Source organism: Periophthalmus magnuspinnatus, chromosome 17, assembly GCF_009829125.3.
Source record: "Periophthalmus magnuspinnatus isolate fPerMag1 chromosome 17, fPerMag1.2.pri, whole genome shotgun sequence".
Taxonomy (NCBI): domain Eukaryota; kingdom Metazoa; phylum Chordata; class Actinopteri; order Gobiiformes; family Gobiidae; genus Periophthalmus; species Periophthalmus magnuspinnatus.
Window position 1 is genome coordinate 24,092,901 of NC_047142.1, and position 18,409 is coordinate 24,111,309.

Consider the following 18,409-nt stretch of genomic DNA (forward strand, 5'->3'; position numbering starts at 1 on the left):
ACATGTAAACTCTTTCCACAACCTTTCCATAACACTGCCATCCACTCACGTGTGTTATTGCACTACATATCGTCTCACAGTCTTCTCTCTTTTCTTCCTCAAACATTTTATTCTTCTCATTGTTGTCTTGGTAAATAAAACGTAATTTTCAAAAATAATTATATTATAAATATAAAAAATAATGTATATTTCATATAAATTGACCCTGGCTATAAAACGTTTGCTGTTCTACTGGGCTGTATACTTTTGCAGATCCTGAAACAAACTGTAGACGGCGACACCACGGTTCTGAGCCTAGGTACGTAAGATACGTACAGTGCGTCAATCGCGCGTAAAGTTGTGTTGACAGCAGCGGTAGTGACAGCAGCAGCATCTAAGCCTAATGGAGGACTGATACAGAATTTAAAATCGGCACCAACTTCTTTTAATCTGTAGCTTGCACCGAACAAACTGCGACACCATGGCCGAAGACCAGACTTCGCAATCCTGGTCTATCGACAAAGATGACTATGAACTGAACGAGGTTATAGGTGAGTAGCTTAGCCGCTAACGTTAGCTCCGTATCCGCACAGTACTCTAGGCTGCCGACTGCTACCTTCTGCTAGCAATTAACGTCTGTCGTTACAAGGATAAATTAAACGTTTGGCTACAATGATAAAAACGTAATGGCATTAGAGGGATCTTATCCTCAATCCAAACCAAGCATGTTCGAGTTTGGTGTTTGCTAAACTGAAAGAGCTCGTTGTTTGACAAATCACCATTAACCCAGGACCGCTAACCTAGGTTAGCACAGCACTGGGAGTGGAGGGCATATTTTTTTAGCACATCTGACTATCATAGTATGTCGTTCAAAAGAGATTCAAAGGTTAACTATTAAGAAATTGCTCAAATTACCAATTTACGCTCTCGCATATCTTTGCATGAACTCGCAATCTATGATGAGTTTTTAGGGTTTTGTTGTGATAAATACAAGAGATGTATTTAGTACAGTCACTTGTTTATTTAAACCCAATAAGTTACGTTTGCTGCTGTTTTCCTGCTTATTTATTAAATGTATCTTTTTACTAGTTTTGGTTATTAACTGGGGTGTCCATTCTGTGGCAGGAAGTGGAGCCACAGCAGTGGTCCAGGCTGCTTATTGCAAGCCCCGAAAGGAGAAGGTGGCCATCAAGCGCATCAACCTGGAAAAATGTCAAACTAGCATGGATGAGCTTCTGGTAAAATATCCCAGCCATCATCAACTATAGCCATTACACTTTTTCAACTACTATGCTGAAGGCTTTTTTGGTTGTTTTTACAGAAAGAGATTCAGGCGATGAGCCAATGCCACCACCCAAATATTGTGTCATACTACACATCATTTGTGGTGAAAGATGAACTATGGCTCGTGATGAAGCTCCTCAGTGGCGGTAAGTGGTTTGTAAGTTTTTTGTAACTTCACCTAATCTTTAATACTCCCTGTAATGTCTTTTAGTTTAGTCTGAAAGAAAAAAAGATCCTTGTTCTATAGTGTGTCATGTGCTGTTCTTGCTTTTAATCACCTCCTATTCTAATTTGTTAATTTTAATTTTGGATTGTATTCCAGGCTCTGTATTGGACATTATTAAGCATATCATCTCTCGTGGTGAGCACAAGACAGGAGTGTTGGATGAAGCCAGTATTGCAACGATTCTGAAGGAGGTTCTGGAAGGACTGGAGTACCTTCATAAAAATGGGCAGATTCATCGGTGAGTCCTCCACTGAACCACTATAATTGCTGATTTTTGTGAAGGGTTTCTGCTATAGAATATATTACAAATGTAAAGGAACATAGTTCATACACTTGAGATTTGATGTTATGTCATTGATATTATGAAAAATAGGATAGCTAGATATTGTTTACACAAAGTAGTAAACCAAACAGTATATTTATTTGTGCAATATCACTTTGGTTGCTGCTAATTGAACGCATATGCTGCTCCTCTGGAGCAGGAATGTAGTTTTCACTAGTATATTTTCACACACCCTGTTTCTCTGTATTGAAGGTACTTCAGATTCATTCAGTCATTGCTGTTAGGATAAAGTATATACACAGCTGCTTTGAAAGGTTTCTGTGCAATAGCTTGGAGTGTTTGATCTTGGTCTGGCCACTCCCCTGGTGCTGAAGTTCTGTGACACTTTGATTTTACATTACATTTTAATCCTCTTTCTTTGTGCAAAGGGATTTAAAAGCTGGAAATATTCTACTTGGGGAGGATGGCTCTGTGCAAATTGCTGGTATTTTTTACTTTCCCTTTGTATTGAAGTATTATTATATGAATTATGATAAAATATAATATTAGATATTATTGTTTAATGGTGTAATCAAAAATATTCCATATTATGTTTTCTTCAGACTTTGGTGTAAGTGCCTTTCTAGCAACTGGAGGAGACATGACAAGGAACAAAGTTCGTAAAACATTTGTGGGTACGCCATGCTGGATGGCACCTGAGGTCATGGAGCAGGTCAGAGAATAGTCAGATTTTTGCACCTCACTTCTGCTTTGGTACATATTAAACTGCTTTCATAACAAGTCTTGTTTTTTAAGGTACGTGGTTATGACTTTAAAGCAGACATCTGGAGTTTTGGTATCACTGCTATTGAGTTAGCAACTGGAGCTGCACCATATCACAAATACCCACCAATGAAGGCAAACAACATTTCTTTGGCATATTTCATTCTTTGTTCATGTTGTCCCAGTACAAAATTGTTTATATTCATATGTTGCTGCATCTATAGGTTCTAATGCTGACATTGCAGAATGATCCTCCTTGCCTTGAGACTGGAATCACAGATAAGGAAATGGTAAAGAAGTATGGCAAGTCTTTCAGAAAAATGCTTTCTCTGTGTTTACAAAAAGATCCAGAAAAAAGGTAAGTGCATACATACCTTGTGATTAAATGTTGTGTATGTTTTGACTGATTGTTATTGATTTACACAAATCTAAAATATTTTTAGGCCAACTGCTGCTGAGCTATTGAAGCACAAATTCTTCACTAAAGCTAAGGTGAGTTGACTACTTTGAAGTAAAAAGAGATTTTTTCGCATTTATTTAATTTAGTTTTTTTTTTTTTGCAGAACAATGAATACTTGCAGGAGAGGCTTCTTCATAAAGGTCCAACAATAACAGAGCGATCAAAGAAGGTCTGCTTTAGTAAAACAAAACTGATAATAAAGATTCCAGCCCTTTTTGCTATGTAAATGACCAAAATGCGGTTTTGATTTTAGGTGCGTCGCGTGCCAGGCTCTAGTGGCCGCCTCCATAAAACAGAGGATGGAGGCTGGGAGTGGAGTGATGATGAGCTGGATGAGGAGAGCGAGGAGGGCAAAGCTGCAGTGGCTGCTCTGAGGGTGAGACCTGAACAATGTTTTTTATGTCTTATTGTGTAATTTTTCTTGTATATGTAAAATAACAATTTTAAATGCAAGGTTACTAAATGAAGTATTTGTAAAACATTTTTTGTGCCAGCAGAGTGGTATTGAAAGTCACCCAACTGCATGGCATGATTTATTTGGATAATGGTTGTGGTGATTGTCAGTTTTTTCATATTGTCTAACATTCACATGCGGGCAAAAGGCATTTTTTCATTTAATTACATTGGATTTTCACATGAATTCTAAAAAAGAAAAAAAACAAATGATGAAAAGATTAAATATATGCAACTTTAAAAAAAATGATATACTTACCAGTATGTGCTTGTAGTGATAATAGTATGAGTTATTGAAATGCCATAATAACCACCATATTGTGTATGTGTAATTTTATCCAAAGACATACAAAACATATCCACTCTGAAGTCCTTTTATTATTAAAAAAAACTTTTATGAGTTAGTGGCTTGTGGTTTATTAGGTAGATGGCACATGTTTACACTTGTAGTGTAAAAGTGACAGAACCTTCCATTTCTCATTTATAGACCATATATGTTTTGGTGGCTAATTCACATCTGGGTGTGGGATATACTGTCCTATGTGGTCTTGTCATATGCTGTACATATTTGAACTGTGTTAAATTCCTCTAATTTCATACTCTCTGGTCAATGTTTTGCGGGATGCAAAGTGGATCTGCATGTTTATAATCCTCACAATCTGTCTGTCATGTCCAATCTGCAGTCTCCCAGAGTGAAGGACGGCTCCCAGAACATGGAGGTGAGTGTATTCGTAGTGGACATGACCTCAAATCCTTTACAATCTGATCTGCATGACTGTCATCTGTGTCATCTTTCATTGTCATTTTACATTTTTAACTGGTCTCTGAATCCCTGAACCTTATGCCTAGATTTTCCAGCCAACAGATGGCGCCACAGGACTTTTACAGCCTGGTGGTCCAACTTATGAGAGCCCGGTGAATACTGGACAGCCTGGGGAGGACATTCCTTCTCTGGCTCCACAGGCTCCAGCAAACACACAAAGCCCCTCACATGTTCCCATCACACAGGTAAAACTACAATACACTTTAAAGTGATCCATACTTACTTTATGCGATGGGCCAAGAGCATCTTCTCTGCTTTATTTTGAAAAAAAATAGGTCTCTATTGAGGGAGGACACAGAATTCCAATATATTCTTGTATATGATAAGAATATATTGGATTCAACTACTCGCAATTTTGGCTAATTTTCACAAAATTCACATCAGTAGTACCTCTGAGATTTTGACTGTGAACCAATCAGCACCCAACATAAACAAAAAAGTAGCTGGAGATCAGCTTCATGTGAGAATAATGCGAGTGTTAGAAGATGGTCAGCGTTTGCAGACTGCATAGCTGTATTCTTTTGCATCAACGTTATGGCTATATACTAATAGATTAGTTAAATATTTCCTGAAATTACGCTTTTGTGCAAATGGAAAAATTATTCTGGTGGGTTTTTTTTTTTTCTTTTGTGGACATTTTTGATATTGGTTATCATGTTCAAAGTAGAGATTTTATAATAGATCCATGGTAGAGAAGCACAATGAGTTTCAAAAAACCTGGGCAGCTGCAGCGACGCAATTACTTTTTACGCGTACTATGTACCAATTTTATATTGTGGCACACAGAGCACATCTTTGCTCATGGTTAGGAGCACAGCAAAAGTTGAAGAACATGTGGGGTTTGAATTGGCACAAGAATATTTCCAGATGCAGTATTGGTTGATAGCATACGATACATCACGCATTGTGATAGCTGTCTGCTGTTTTCACCTCAAAAAGAGAGAAAAGTTGCTAATTACCATAAAAGGTGTGAAATATATGAACAGTGACAAATTTATTTAGATTCCCTGATAAATGTAGATCATGCCTGCAGAAAACAGTGTCTTCCCTTGGAGGACATCTGTCAACTGCATGGAAAAAGGCTCTTGGCTTACGCATTTGTAAGGCTGGAAACTAACAATTATTTAGTAGTCAACTAGTCAGCGATTATTTTTTCGATTAGTCGACTTATCAAACCATTATTTTTATTGGTCACTGAAATTGTTTAAATAAATTTCCAAATGAGGTCAAATATGTTTACTGAAGGCTTCTAGACAGAATATTTATCAATGGTGTATTGTTGATTATAATTATAGTGTATTATTATTGAAAATCACTTTTTTATTATTTTAATATTGCCTCTTTCTTTGCAGACTCTAAAACATGTCACGCACACATGCGAAACATTTTTTTTCTTTCGAAGTCCATATAATTATTATACAAGATTAATTTATTTAGTTGACTACTCATTTGGTTTATTAGCTACTAATATTTAAATGTTTTGTAATTTAACTATTGACATTTTCAGTTATGTTTGTCGCAAAGAAACGAACCAACATAATCTCCTATAAAAGAAACCCAAGCACACATAGTACATTATAGTATTATCTCCTTTTATAGGATCCAAATGCAGCCAATGCTAGTGTTTCCATCAGCCTTGTGCTTAGACTGAGAAACCCCAAGAAGGAGCTGAATGACATCCGTTTTGACTTTATGCCCGGCAGAGGTACAGAGGATCATCTTTTTGTGTTAATGCTTTAATTGTCTGAGAGGCTAGCAGTGATTTTTTTTTTTTTTTTTTTTTTTTGTACAGACTCAGCAGATGGGGTTTCTCAGGAGTTGGTCTCAGCTGGACTGGTTGATGGGAGGGATCTAGTGATTGGTATGTAACGGCAAAATGTAAATATTCAAAAACATTTTCTTCAACAACATAAATTTTCTTTTCTATTTATCTTATAGTTGCAGCCAATTTGCAAAAGATTGTTGATGATCCTCACAGTAACAAAAATGTGACCTTCAAACTTGTAAGTGCCATTCTGTATTTGTATGTTTTTATGGTAAGGCATCCTAATTATATCCTTCTGTGGAACATTTGTCTGTATACAATCAAGACAGGAGAAATGTAACATGGCTGGTTAATTGAAATATGAATATTTCATCACCTCCACTTTATGTTGCAAGGAATGGCATTATGAATTTGTAGAAAATGCATTTACTCCAAAAATAGATCTGTGTTTTACATCATCATATTTAATCTTTCCTAAATATTTGCATTATATTTAAGTGTTTGATTTTTTGCACAGGCCTCTGGTGTGGAGGAGTCAGAAATCCCGGATGACATTAAACTCATTGGATTCGCTCAGCTCAGCATCAGTTAAACTTTGGGCGACACCAAGGACAGTAACCGATGGTATTGCACAGCTGCATTGTAGTCAATTCCAAGAAACCACTACTGCCAAAGAGCGTGAAGAGAAGTGAAAGGATTCACAAAGCTGGCAGCAGTGAAGCGCTACTGCAGTCTGAGGACCATGCGGACAGGGCACAGCTCAAACACAGGAACCACACTTGAACGTTTACAGTGCGCTTACAAATGGGGAGAGAAATGCAATCAACTATATCCACTTATTATTGTGTTTTGTTTTAGTTGTACTTGCTTCCTTGTTTCTTTCATGAGCACAATCCATCTGCTGCCAGTACTGGAAGTGATTGCCTTTATTATTCTTTTACTATTATTATTTTAAGTAACAGTGCCACACAAGTATCGTGCCAGCTTTTTATGGCACTTTATGCTACACTGCGTTTAAAAAGTGTAATATCCGCCTTAGTCAAACAAGCAAATTTTTTCTAGTGTGATTGATTTAATGGGGGTAGGTTGAGTTATGCCCATTAGCTGCACGCTAGTAACTTTTATTTACTTATCTTTAAATTTAAGCTCTGATTTTAATTAAAGAGATTGTATCTTTATGAAGAGCAGTGTTGCAGTGCAATGACTTTTCCCCTCAGCATCAGTGCATGTAATAGATATCATTCATCTACTGGCCTTTTTCAACAGGCTTGAGGTTTCTGGCGTATTTAAAAGCATTATTCACAGTTGGTTGGTCCATATCCTTGTACTATGCAAAGTTGTTTTTCATATTTTTTCTGGATATTTCTTGGCTGTAGCAACATCCTTTTGAGACTGAAAACATTTTAACATATCTATTTCTGCTTGTATCAACTAAGGTTTGGAAAGAGTGAACCTCTTGCAACATTTGGTGAACACAAATATCTTTTGATTTTATTCAGATCAACCTAATAATAGGGAGTGCCTGTTTGCTCTTGGAAAGCTGAGAGGATCCTGAATGCTGATGGAGATGGTGGTGTTTTGGACACTTTGTTTTTGAGCGCTTTTACATTATTGAACCTCTGAGGTGAAGTGCATGCTCACCAATGTAAAACAAACCAGAACAGTTGAAGGAAACGGTTCCTCCAAAATCTTAAAATACATATATACAACATTTTAATTTGGGCTAATAATAACTAACCCACTTGACAGCTGTGATTATGCTGTTTAAATTACTGAATGAAATTTTATTGTGTGTACTTTTACTGAGCCAAAAGTATAAAAATGTGAAGCCTATCTCATAGTGCTAATTAAATTTGTATATTTTTTTTCATCAGAATGTTTGTTACACATTACTCTTGTCACAGAGTTGTAACATCAGTTGTTAATAACTAATCAAGCATATGTTTTGGATACATTTGAATTTGACAAACTAGCAGCATTGTCTGATCAAATGAGTCATAATGATTGAAAATACTACTTACATTTTTTTTTTTTCAACCAACTTTCCCAATTTGTCTTGGCAAAACTGTGCTAAGATATACTATGTTCTGCAGTTTGGGTAGAATGGTAGCCTATTTTCAATTAGTGAAAAAACACTTTCACAGTGTCACTCCCAGTTTGGCTGTTAAAACACATGAAGGCTGTCTCTAATGCTTTGTTCAGGTACAAATGTAAACGGACTTATGTAAAGATGTCATAACTGTTCATAACTGCATTGTCGCACCCACACCATGAGGTTTGTGTGTAATGTTGAAGTGTACATGTCCAGATAAAATCATTTTACTTGTAAATAAGAAAAAGTGATCTCATCTTGTTTGCCATTGTTTTAATTAATTTGTCCCTGTCAGTTATTTTTACTTGGTATATTTGCAATTTTACAACTTGTTGTATCTTACCTCCTTGTCAAAGTTGGATCTTATCTGATCTCCGAAGATTAGCTGGGCAAGGCTTGGTTAGTACTTGGGTGGGAGACCACATGGAATATCTGGTGCGCCAGTGGGGCGCCAGTGGCAAAAAAAACCAAAAACAAACTGTCCTTGTGTCCTTAAGCAAGACACGTCACCCATATTGCCTTGTGTAAATGTGTGTGAGTGTTGGTGGTGGTCGGAAGGGCCGATGGAGATGTAAATTGGCAGCCTCTCTGTCCCATGACAGCTGTGGCTAGAGTAGTAGCTTTACCACCATCTAGTGTGTGAATGAATAATGCACTATAAAGCACCTAAATTAAATGCATTATTTATTACCACATGGGTAATCGGTATTACAAACTCATTGATTTTACAGACCACCACATGCATTTTACATGGTCTATATTATTTTACTTATTTTAATTTCTTTGGGTATTTTGGATAATAGAATAATTTTTCACAGGTACTTTACACATTTCTACCTGCAGTCTTTTAAACTTGCAAGCAGTCATAAAATAAAGTGAAAAAAACGTACATAGTTGACTTGACAAAAAGGAATCTTGATGTATCAGATATGCAATAGACAATATGCGTGTGAAATGAAGTTGCACCATATAAGATTTTTAGACTCTTCCAAGGGTAACTTTTGGATTGGATGTTCATCTACAAAGTAAAACATAATTTAACACCAATCATTAATGTAGGCTTTAATGAAGATGGAGGACAAATTGAGCATGCACACATGTTTGCACCCACTGGCTCATAAATGTACCCTTATCAATATAATATTTATTTTTTCTAATTTATTTTTCTTTTACAAAATATGATTCTGGTTATTTTATTTATTTGGAATCTCATTTTGAAGGGACTCCAGGCACATGAGGGTCTTGCATGTTTGAGGAGTAGAGGAAATGGAAATGAAAACCTACCAAGGCACAGGTAGAACATACAAACTCCACAGGCCCTGTCTATCTAGGGACTGAAACGGAACCTTCTTGCTGGCAGTCTGAAGCTCTGACCACTGTGGCACAGTGCAGAAATTAGAATTCTTTACCTGTAAAATTAGCACGACTAAACGATTACTTCTTGCTGTCTGAAAATGCTCAGGTGGAAACTAACAACTGCTCAACTCATTTTAATCCCAATCACTGTTTTACTCCAGATTTGATAGTAAAACTAGGCTAGGTCATAATAGCATCAGCAGTAGAATTAGTAGTATCAAGGGAATCACAGTAGGGTTTTGTTAGTCATAAGAAGAAGTAGTATTTAATACCTATACATTTAGCCTAAATATTGTTTTAACCTCCATATTATTGACCTGTTCTCAGCCAGGTTCCAATATACCTTCAGAGCAGGTAAAGTTCAATAACAAAAAAAAAAAAAAAAAAAAAAGTGTGACACGTGAGGCAAACCAAACATCTCATTTACACATTATCAGTTTGTTATAGCTGGTTAAACAATACAAAGGCCCACATGTATTTCAAACAAGGACCTCAGCTTAACCTCTAGTCATGTTGCAACTAGGGCTGAGGTACTTTTCTGTTATTGACAGTCTCTGGTTTCAACCAGACTCACAACTGTACAAAGCCAGACCTCAAGTAATACTAGAAAATGCACATTTTATTTACTTATTTATGTATTCTCTTAGCAAAGATGTACATTCATATTAACTTAATGTTTTAAGTGTAGAATTTGCAGTGATGGGTGGCAAAAAATGGCAGCCATCTCATCTTTCAAGCAGTCAGCCCTGGATTCAAGCCAGGTTTGTAACATTAGTAGCCTAGGAGTAGTACCAAACAGAATGGTGAAGAAAACCCAAAGTACTGAAATCTGAATGCAAGTTGTAAAGTATGCTAGTGTGACTTATTTAATTGCATAACAATATTATTGGGCTATTGTAATATACTTTTTTACACAAACCTTTTAATTTCCTAGTTAAACTATATCAAAATAAAACCTAACCATAAACTAAACCAAGACAAAAACAAGGCAAAATAACAAAAATCCTAGGTACATTTAATAAAATCAGATTTTTTTTTGTCTGAAAACCTATATTTAGAAGTATCCTACTATTCCTAGTTTTTCTATTATATGGATTATTGCATTAGCCAGTATTGTGATATATTGTGCATCTGCTAAAACATTATATTTTGAAACGATACCCTCCCGTGTTTAATAAAGCAATTAGAAGAGGCATCTATGAGTTCAGTGCTGTTAAAATTGTGTAACAAAAGTTTATAGATGGCAGTTACAGAGCCATATAAGTTAGTGGACATAAGAGGGCACAACTGATACTGAGTCTTTGTTCAGAGGTAATTGTTATGTAAGATCATATTAAATGTGTTCTCCCCCTGTAATATAAAACTGGACTTCTCAGGAGGGCAGGAGGAGCTTGCACTGATAAAATGAGGCACTATCGCTCTTTAAAGGGTACATTGAAATACAGCGCATGGATGCTTGGCAGTTGGAGTTACTTTAATTAAAACTCTGAATCGGCTGTCCAGTGATTCTTGAACAATTTAGAGAAGGGTTTAAACATTAATCGACACTGTAAGGTCATAAAATAAGTGCTGGAGTCTAGACACTGCCTCTCTGCTTCCCAATAATGGCCGACTTTGGGAAAATACTGCAAAGTGTTGGAGAATTTGGCTTGTTTCAGAAGGTGTTGCTCCTTGCTCTTTGTGTTCCAAATATTATCCTGCCTTTTCACTTTGCCTCTGTAGTGTTTGTCCAAACGGATCCGCAGAGACATTGTAACACAAACTGGATACTGGGAGCTGACCCTAACCTGACTACAGAGGAACAGCTTAACCTCACCTTGCCCCGCGAAGAGGATGGGAGCTTCAGCCGGTGTCTAATGTTTGTCCCTGTTGACTGGGACATTGAGGCCATCAGGACCTATGGGCTGAACAAAACGACAGTGTGTGACAATGGCTGGGTGTACAAAAACACTCTGTATGAAGCCACCATAGTGACTGATGTAAGTGGAGACTCTTGTTTAATGACTTTTTGTATTGTCATGTCATGTCATTATTTAAAATGTGTATCTTTGCAGTTTGATTTAGTCTGTGGGAGGTCCAATCTGGTACAGGTGGCCCAGACAGTGCTAATGGCTGGTGTGCTTTTCGGATCTCTTTTATTTGGACCGTTCGCTGAATCGTAAGTATTTTTGCAATCACTTGTGACAGGGCACAAAATAATTTTGTATTTTACAGTCATTAACTAGAAAAGACTTGTTGTAGGCTTAATTTATTGTATTTTCCCCACATAATCTATGTATATGTTTAAAGAATTTTGGAAAACAATTACATAATACATCTATTAAAGTAAACATTTTGTGGATTATGATTTGACTATGCATACATCAGCGTTGATAACAACATGGGCACTTCACTGTCCTTAATAATTTCTGACTTTTAAAATCAATCATAGCTATCTGTTTTTGTGATGTTTGCACATACTAATAATATTGAACTTATGTTTTAGATTTGGTCGTAAGCGAGCCATCCAGATCCCAGGAGTTCTCATCTTCATGTTTACTGCTGTAACTGGACTTAGTCATGACTTCAACCTGTATTTGGTGTCCCAGTTTTTGGTAGGCATTGGCTATGGAGGGTTTCGGATGAATGCTATAATAATGGGTAACATACACCTCATCAAAACAAAATCTTTTTGCCCTTTCTACTTTTATAAGGGGATATTTTTCTTTTACAGCCACAGAGTGGATTGGTGTGTCCAAGAGGTCCTGGGGTGCCTGTGTGTCTCAGATTTTTTTTGCCATTGGTCTTTGTCTCATGGCTGGAGTGATCTACTTCGTCAGAGATTGGAGACTGGCTCAGCTCATTGCGTCAGCCCCTCTGGGAGTGATGGCAATTTACATATGGTGTGTTCATCTTCATTTTGTGTAAAGTTTAGAAATAAAAGTATTGTGTTTTTGCCAGGTACACCCCGGAGTCAGCCAGGTGGTTGCTGGACAGAGGACGGGTGAAAGAGGCTAGAGAAGTGTTAAAGAAGGCAGCAGCCATCAATAAAGGCATCGTCCCAGAGTCTATCCTCCAAAAGGTAGGCTTACTTAAATATGAGACCAGCTGTCTCGTCTCACAAATAAAACAATAAAGATAATTTACATTTATAGCAACAGCATAGTTTCACAGAGCTGATTTAGTTTAATGTGATCATAATGTAACTTTCATGGAATCCTTTTATGATTAGCTCTTTTGTCCAGCCTATGTAAATGTGGCCTTTGAATAACCTTATGGCCTCTGTCAATCACATAATCCCTGTGTCAGGATAAAGGTCAAAGCAATTGATTTATGTAATAAAGGGGTGTTTCCAAAGTCACTGAAGAAGGGACTTAAAGAAAGGAGTAACTGAAAACCTGCTAATGTTCAGAGCACTGTTTATGACATAATGTACAGATATGTTTTTGTTCAGGTGTTAATTAAGTGATTTGGGATACATTACACGTTTTTTCTATAGGGCAAGTATTGGTCCTATTTTGTTCACTTCCTGTTTATTACAGGTTGTGGTGGAGACAGAAACTAAGAAAAAAGGAGGCACTTTAACTATTTTCAAATCACCTGTGCTCACAAAGTATCTTTTTGCAATTATTCTGGCATGGTGAGTGATGCCATGACCATACAAATCAACACAATCCTCAAACATCTGGTCTGACGTCCACTGAACCTCTCATGTTTTAGGTTCTCTCTAAACCTCACATATTACTGCCTCTCATTTAACGTGGGGAACCTGGGCCTGGACATTTTCCTGACACAGCTCATATTTGGTGCAACTGAGCTGCCGGCTCACCTGCTGTGTATCTGGCTGTTAGAGGCTTTAGGGAGAAGAGTGTGTCTCATCACCACACTGTTGGCAGGGGGTCTCGCTTGCCTCCTCATCATTGCAGTGGGCCAAGGTAGAACACTCTGGTTCTCATTTTCTTACCTCATTTGATAAAGTCTATCATTATCAATTATTATCAGTTATTATTCAAATATTGTGTTTTCAGAAAAAGCTATTTTTGTGACACTGTTTGCCACATTGGGACGCATTTTCTCAAATATGGCAGGATCCATTTGCAGTGTTTATGTCCAGGAGCTGGTCCCTACATCTCTTCGGTAACTCTTGATTGCTTTGATGTGGTCCATAGAACCATTTCATTGAACATACAAAATATAAAATAAATAAGACTTGAAGACTATGTTGTGTTTTCAGACAGTCTGCCTCTGGTCTGGGTAACATTGCGAGCCGTGCTGGGGGCCTGCTATCTCCAGTGGTTAACATGTTGGCCGTGTACCACTGGTTTGTTCCTATCGCAGTTTACAGCTCCTTCATGTTTGTGAGTGGACTTTTGGGATTACTGCTTCCAGAGACCAGAAGGAGAGAGCTGCCAGACTCTATTGCAAATTTGGGGATACAGTGAGCATCAAAGTGTACAGCACTGATTTGAGCAAGGGTTCTATGTACTTATGTTTACTGTTTACTTTCTTTCACAGACAAAATGGTTTGACAATACATCAGATGGATCTTTCAACATTTTCTCAGTTGAAATCCACAAGACTGTAGGTTATGTAACATGCCTCCTGAATTTAGGACCTCTGTGGCTTCTGTCGGCTTTGATGAACAGTGCCATCTTCTGTTCAGATTTTAGTACTGTCCCAAATCTAAATAGTTAATGCAGTTTATGTAATTACCTCATCTGTATATTTGGATTGTGTTAATACTGCAGTCTATTGTATCTTATAGTAGAAACTTACAGTTCTTACAGTAGAATATATATATATATATATATATATATATATATATATATATATATATATATATATATATATATATATATATATATATATATATATATATATATATATATATATATATATATATATATATATATATATATATATGTGTGTGTGTGTGTGTGTGTGTGTGTGTGTGTGTGTTGGATTTTTACTGACCTTTACCTTGTTTTGAAATATAGAGAAGAACTTGAGTCGCTGATTTTGGCTAGTTTAATTCAAAGACAAGGAGTTCAAAAAGACAATTTTAGTCACATACCACTGTGTGAAAACAAGTTTAACATACACAGAGTATATGAATAATTTCAGCACTGTTGAGGTCATCTCTTTTGGATCTTGATTTTCTTCTATTACATCATCCAACATGCAAAAATTCCACAACTTAGCCAGATCGGTTATTAATTCAATCATACTGTACAGCGTAATTAGGGTTAAACCAACATAATGTATATCATAATATATGACATACTTACAAGTATTTGTAAAATATCAATCATGTATATGAAGTAAGTATATGAATTATGGCGGAAGGTGCAACCTTTTGTTACTAAACCAGTATTTACTATTGTTTGTTTTATTGTTTTTAACTAAAGATTAAAGGTGCGCTATGTAACTGGGTTAGGATTAGGTTTGTGCTTGTCTTGTCTCATGGAAATGTTATTGCTTCCACAGTATGGCATTAAACAATCTCCATGGAGACAAGCAGGTTGCACTAACAGGCCAAGGTACAGGTTAGATCTTTAGATCTAGTTTAATGTCTTACTGTAGGCATGCCAAAGCAATAAAACAAGCAGATGGCAAAATCTTTAGCAGAAAAGTCATAGCAGTAGTGTCCCAGTGCCTTTTTAAGATACCGTATTTTGAACAGTTTTGATAAAACATTCTGTACCATTATATTGCTATAACTAATTGTAAATGGGTGATAGTGGTGTCATTTTTTAATGTTTTACAATAATGATTACATTTTCAACCCAGTAAATCATCCATCCATTTGTCTGTTTCCTGATTATTCATTTCTGTCTCTGAAACCCCATCCAGAAGTGACACTTCTTCTTTTGATTGAGACAAAAAGGGCTCTGGGTCAGAGTTAAAAACGTCTCCACTAAAAATGTCCAGAGGCTCAAAGAAGGCAGCAGGAGAGGCTAAATTGGTAGTTGATTCTGTATGACCATTGCTGCTGCTTAGAAAATCACTTAATCCAAAAATGTCATCTTGACGGTCAGTATCTTTAGTCAGTGCTTCACTCACTGCAGATGACTGAGTGACAAAATCATCACTGGATGCAAATATATCAAAGTTAAAATCTGTATCACCTGTGGTCAAGCAATTTAAGGATTCATCTGCTTTTTGATGCACAACATTTTGGTCGGGCAAAAATGGGTCCGCAAAAATACTCAAATTACTTTCATGTCTGGATTCTACCTGAACTGTTGCTGTGTTGTTAAATGTTGAATTACCAACAGTGTTACTGAAAATATCCTGGGACTGATCAAAAAGACTATCCTGAACTTCATCTTTATCATCCAAAAGTGCTTGTTTTGCTACATTCCTTCCTTTCATTTCATCGGCATCCATTGTATTTGATGACTCAGGATTCTGTCGCTCTAAAACCTCTCCAAAAATGTCACCACTTAACAGTTCAAAAGCAGCACCAGCTGTTGTTGATTCAGCTGACAAATCACTATTTGTACTAGGACTCACTTGGTCTGCTAGTAGCACTTCGTCAGTATTTCCAATTTTAGATGTATTAGTTAGTGTCACAACCAAACCACTTTGTAGGTCTATTTCGCCATCTTTTTCATTCTGGTCTGAGGATTCACCCGCAACATCTTGATCACTGATTTCTATTGGGTTTGATTGTTCAGCACCACTTGATTCTACAATAGTGTGTGCATATTTCTGTGTTTCTGCTTCATCTCTGGATTTCTTATCCTCAGATGTTTCATTTTTATCGCTTACTGATGACTGAAATAATTTCCCCAAAAGCCCCAGTCCAGGTTTAACCTCTGACCTCTTCACATCTTTAGCGTCAGCTTTAGCAATCTTGTTATTTCCACTCGATGTAAAAAGCTTTGATAAAGGACTCACCCCTTTGGACCATGATCCCACTTTAGGTTTTGCATTTATTCTGGAAATGACTTTCTGTTGCACATTTTCATCCTCTAATTTGGGCTTATCAACTTGATTTTTTTCATCAACGTAATTAACTTGGATTGGAATTTGCACCTGAGATGAACTTGCATTTATAGAATCATCTCTTTTTACCTCATCATTTGCAGATTTAGGTATTTCAACTTCACTTTTCTTATTATTGTCATTGGCAGTTGGTTGCATTGATTCATCTGTATCTTTTAACTGGGTTGATGTTTGCATGTCTGATGTACTTTTTACTTCTGTTAAGTTGTCTGTTTTAACTTCATTATTAGTAGCTTTACCCTCTTCGACTGTTATGTTTTCATTTGTATTATTGACATTGGTAGATTTTTGTTCACTAGACACTTCAGAAAAAACTTCATGGGAATTATTTGTCACTTGTGAACTTTCTGTATTGACAGGGAATTCTGTTTTGACATCAATTTGAGTTTTATTCTCTATTACTTGGCCTGGTTTAGCTAAATGCTTTAGTTCACTTTCTTTCGTAGATATTTTTGCTATAGCCACTATATTAGTTTGGCTCACATGTTGTGCCACTGTTGAATTTACAACACTGTCTGTCTCAGTATTTATCAAATCATTTTCTGTTTGATTGTTACTTTTCTCCAATGTATCATTGAGATTTACAATATCTGCAGATTTTTCTTTGAGGTTCATACATTTAAATGACTGGCCTTCACTGGCATCTTCAACTCCCTGCTTGATTTGAAGTAAACTTTTTTCTTCTTCACTTACAGGTGATGCCCTGTTATCTTCAGGTATGCCGATATTGGGGTCAAAGTGTACCATCTTCTTGACTTTACTTTGCTTGGATGCTGGAGCTGCCACATGTGAGTGATTTAATTGTTTTACATATCTCTTTTCTAGTGGTGGTGTTTGAATATTTGGCTTTGTTTTATCATCTTTAAATACACTTTCTTTACTTGGACTTGTTGATTTCAGTTGTACAGAATTATTATTTTTTACTTCATCCTTTAATTGTAATTTGGAGTCATATTGTTTTATATCTTGAGAGTTTAGATTCTCTTGTTTTGTTCGTAAGAAATTTGTTTTTACTGGCTTGTGGTTATCTTGTTGATTTGTATTATTTCGTGTTCTGCCAAATTTATCAGCTTCTTTCTTCAGAGGCAGTGCATATTTTAATTGATTTCTAACTGGATCTTTGTTCTCTGGAGGCCAACTTATTTTGAGTTTCCCTTTACCATCAGGGCTGCTTGTAGTTTTTCGCTCTTTTTCCAGAAGCTTTACTGTATTCAAAGACTGTGTGCCACTATTTGAAGAGTTAAGTGTGTTTGTTGTTGCTTTGGGGATTAAAATAGCATCAGCTTGGTCTGCATTCTTCTGAATCCAGCGCTCTTTATGCTGCTTATGGCCAAATCCTTCATCGTAATTGCCCTTTCTTTTAAAAAGCTGCTGGTAGTGAGAAACACAGTAGAACTCTCCATGAAGAGATGAATAGTTGTGAATGCTGCAATACAATAAATATGTTTATAAAAAAATCAAATGCATCAATATCATGAATCATCAGCAAATAGCCTAATCATATGCAATCTATGCCATTTGTGATTTGAAGTTAATTTAATTTGTTGATTAGTTATAAATAAACTTATATTGATTTTCTCACCCAAGCTTCTTCTTACAGTGTTTGCAGCAAAAGCAGTTTGTGTGGAGTATTAGTTTATTGGCCACCATTTTTTCCATCGGATAAACAGGTGTTAAACAGGCGGAGCACATTTCTCTGGCAGGTAACTGAAACTAACAGCAAAAGACTGGATAAGAAATTTGCTAGAAGATACTCTCAGTTAGCAATTAACTACATAGGAATTCAAACATTACCCCGTATTAACTTTTTAGTAGGGCATTGTTAAATTAACATTAGTATTTGATCTAAATAGGGTCAAAGGCAGGTTATTAAATATACATGAAGTAAATTATTTTTAGAGTACTGCTCACGATCAGAAAAAATCAAAAGTCACTT

The 18,409-nt window shown here is 36.4% G+C and overlaps 2 protein-coding genes across 2 annotated transcripts; both read left to right on the plus strand.

Annotated features, from left to right (window-relative positions):
• The first annotated feature begins 297 nt into the window (after positions 1 to 297).
• LOC117385404 (serine/threonine-protein kinase OSR1-like) lies at positions 298 to 8,383 on the plus strand. The gene is made up of 17 exons (XM_033982697.2): positions 298 to 530; positions 1,105 to 1,217; positions 1,301 to 1,409; positions 1,586 to 1,727; positions 2,201 to 2,256; positions 2,375 to 2,484; positions 2,568 to 2,669; positions 2,759 to 2,892; positions 2,978 to 3,026; positions 3,098 to 3,163; positions 3,248 to 3,370; positions 4,131 to 4,166; positions 4,297 to 4,455; positions 5,870 to 5,975; positions 6,063 to 6,131; positions 6,209 to 6,273; positions 6,553 to 8,383. The coding sequence occupies exons 1-17, from the start codon at positions 461 to 463 to the stop codon at positions 6,625 to 6,627; spliced, it is 1,584 nt and encodes a 527-aa protein (XP_033838588.1). The 5' UTR covers positions 298 to 460; the 3' UTR covers positions 6,628 to 8,383.
• A 2,561-nt stretch (positions 8,384 to 10,944) lies between these two features.
• On the plus strand, positions 10,945 to 14,047 carry slc22a13a (solute carrier family 22 member 13a). Its single transcript, XM_033981940.2, has 10 exons — positions 10,945 to 11,462; positions 11,538 to 11,641; positions 11,969 to 12,123; positions 12,197 to 12,365; positions 12,424 to 12,544; positions 13,005 to 13,102; positions 13,183 to 13,397; positions 13,491 to 13,599; positions 13,697 to 13,900; positions 13,978 to 14,047. The coding sequence occupies exons 1-10, from the start codon at positions 11,088 to 11,090 to the stop codon at positions 14,045 to 14,047; spliced, it is 1,620 nt and encodes a 539-aa protein (XP_033837831.2). The 5' UTR covers positions 10,945 to 11,087.
• Positions 14,048 to 18,409: the final 4,362 nt, after the last annotated feature.

Excerpts from the sequence above, each read along its gene's own strand:
- LOC117385404 (XM_033982697.2), top strand. The coding sequence starts at position 461 with ATGGCCGAAGACCAGACTTCGCAATCCTGGTCTATCGACAAAGATGAC. Across the intron at positions 531-1,104 it reads TGAACTGAACGAGGTTATAG|GAAGTGGAGCCACAGCAGTG; the intron begins GTGAGTAGCTTA and ends ATTCTGTGGCAG. Across the intron at positions 2,670-2,758 it reads ACAAATACCCACCAATGAAG|GTTCTAATGCTGACATTGCA; the intron begins GCAAACAACATT and ends CTGCATCTATAG.
- slc22a13a (XM_033981940.2), top strand. The coding sequence starts at position 11,088 with ATGGCCGACTTTGGGAAAATACTGCAAAGTGTTGGAGAATTTGGCTTG. Across the intron at positions 12,545-13,004 it reads CAGAGTCTATCCTCCAAAAG|GTTGTGGTGGAGACAGAAAC; the intron begins GTAGGCTTACTT and ends TGTTTATTACAG. Across the intron at positions 13,103-13,182 it reads TTTGCAATTATTCTGGCATG|GTTCTCTCTAAACCTCACAT; the intron begins GTGAGTGATGCC and ends CTCATGTTTTAG.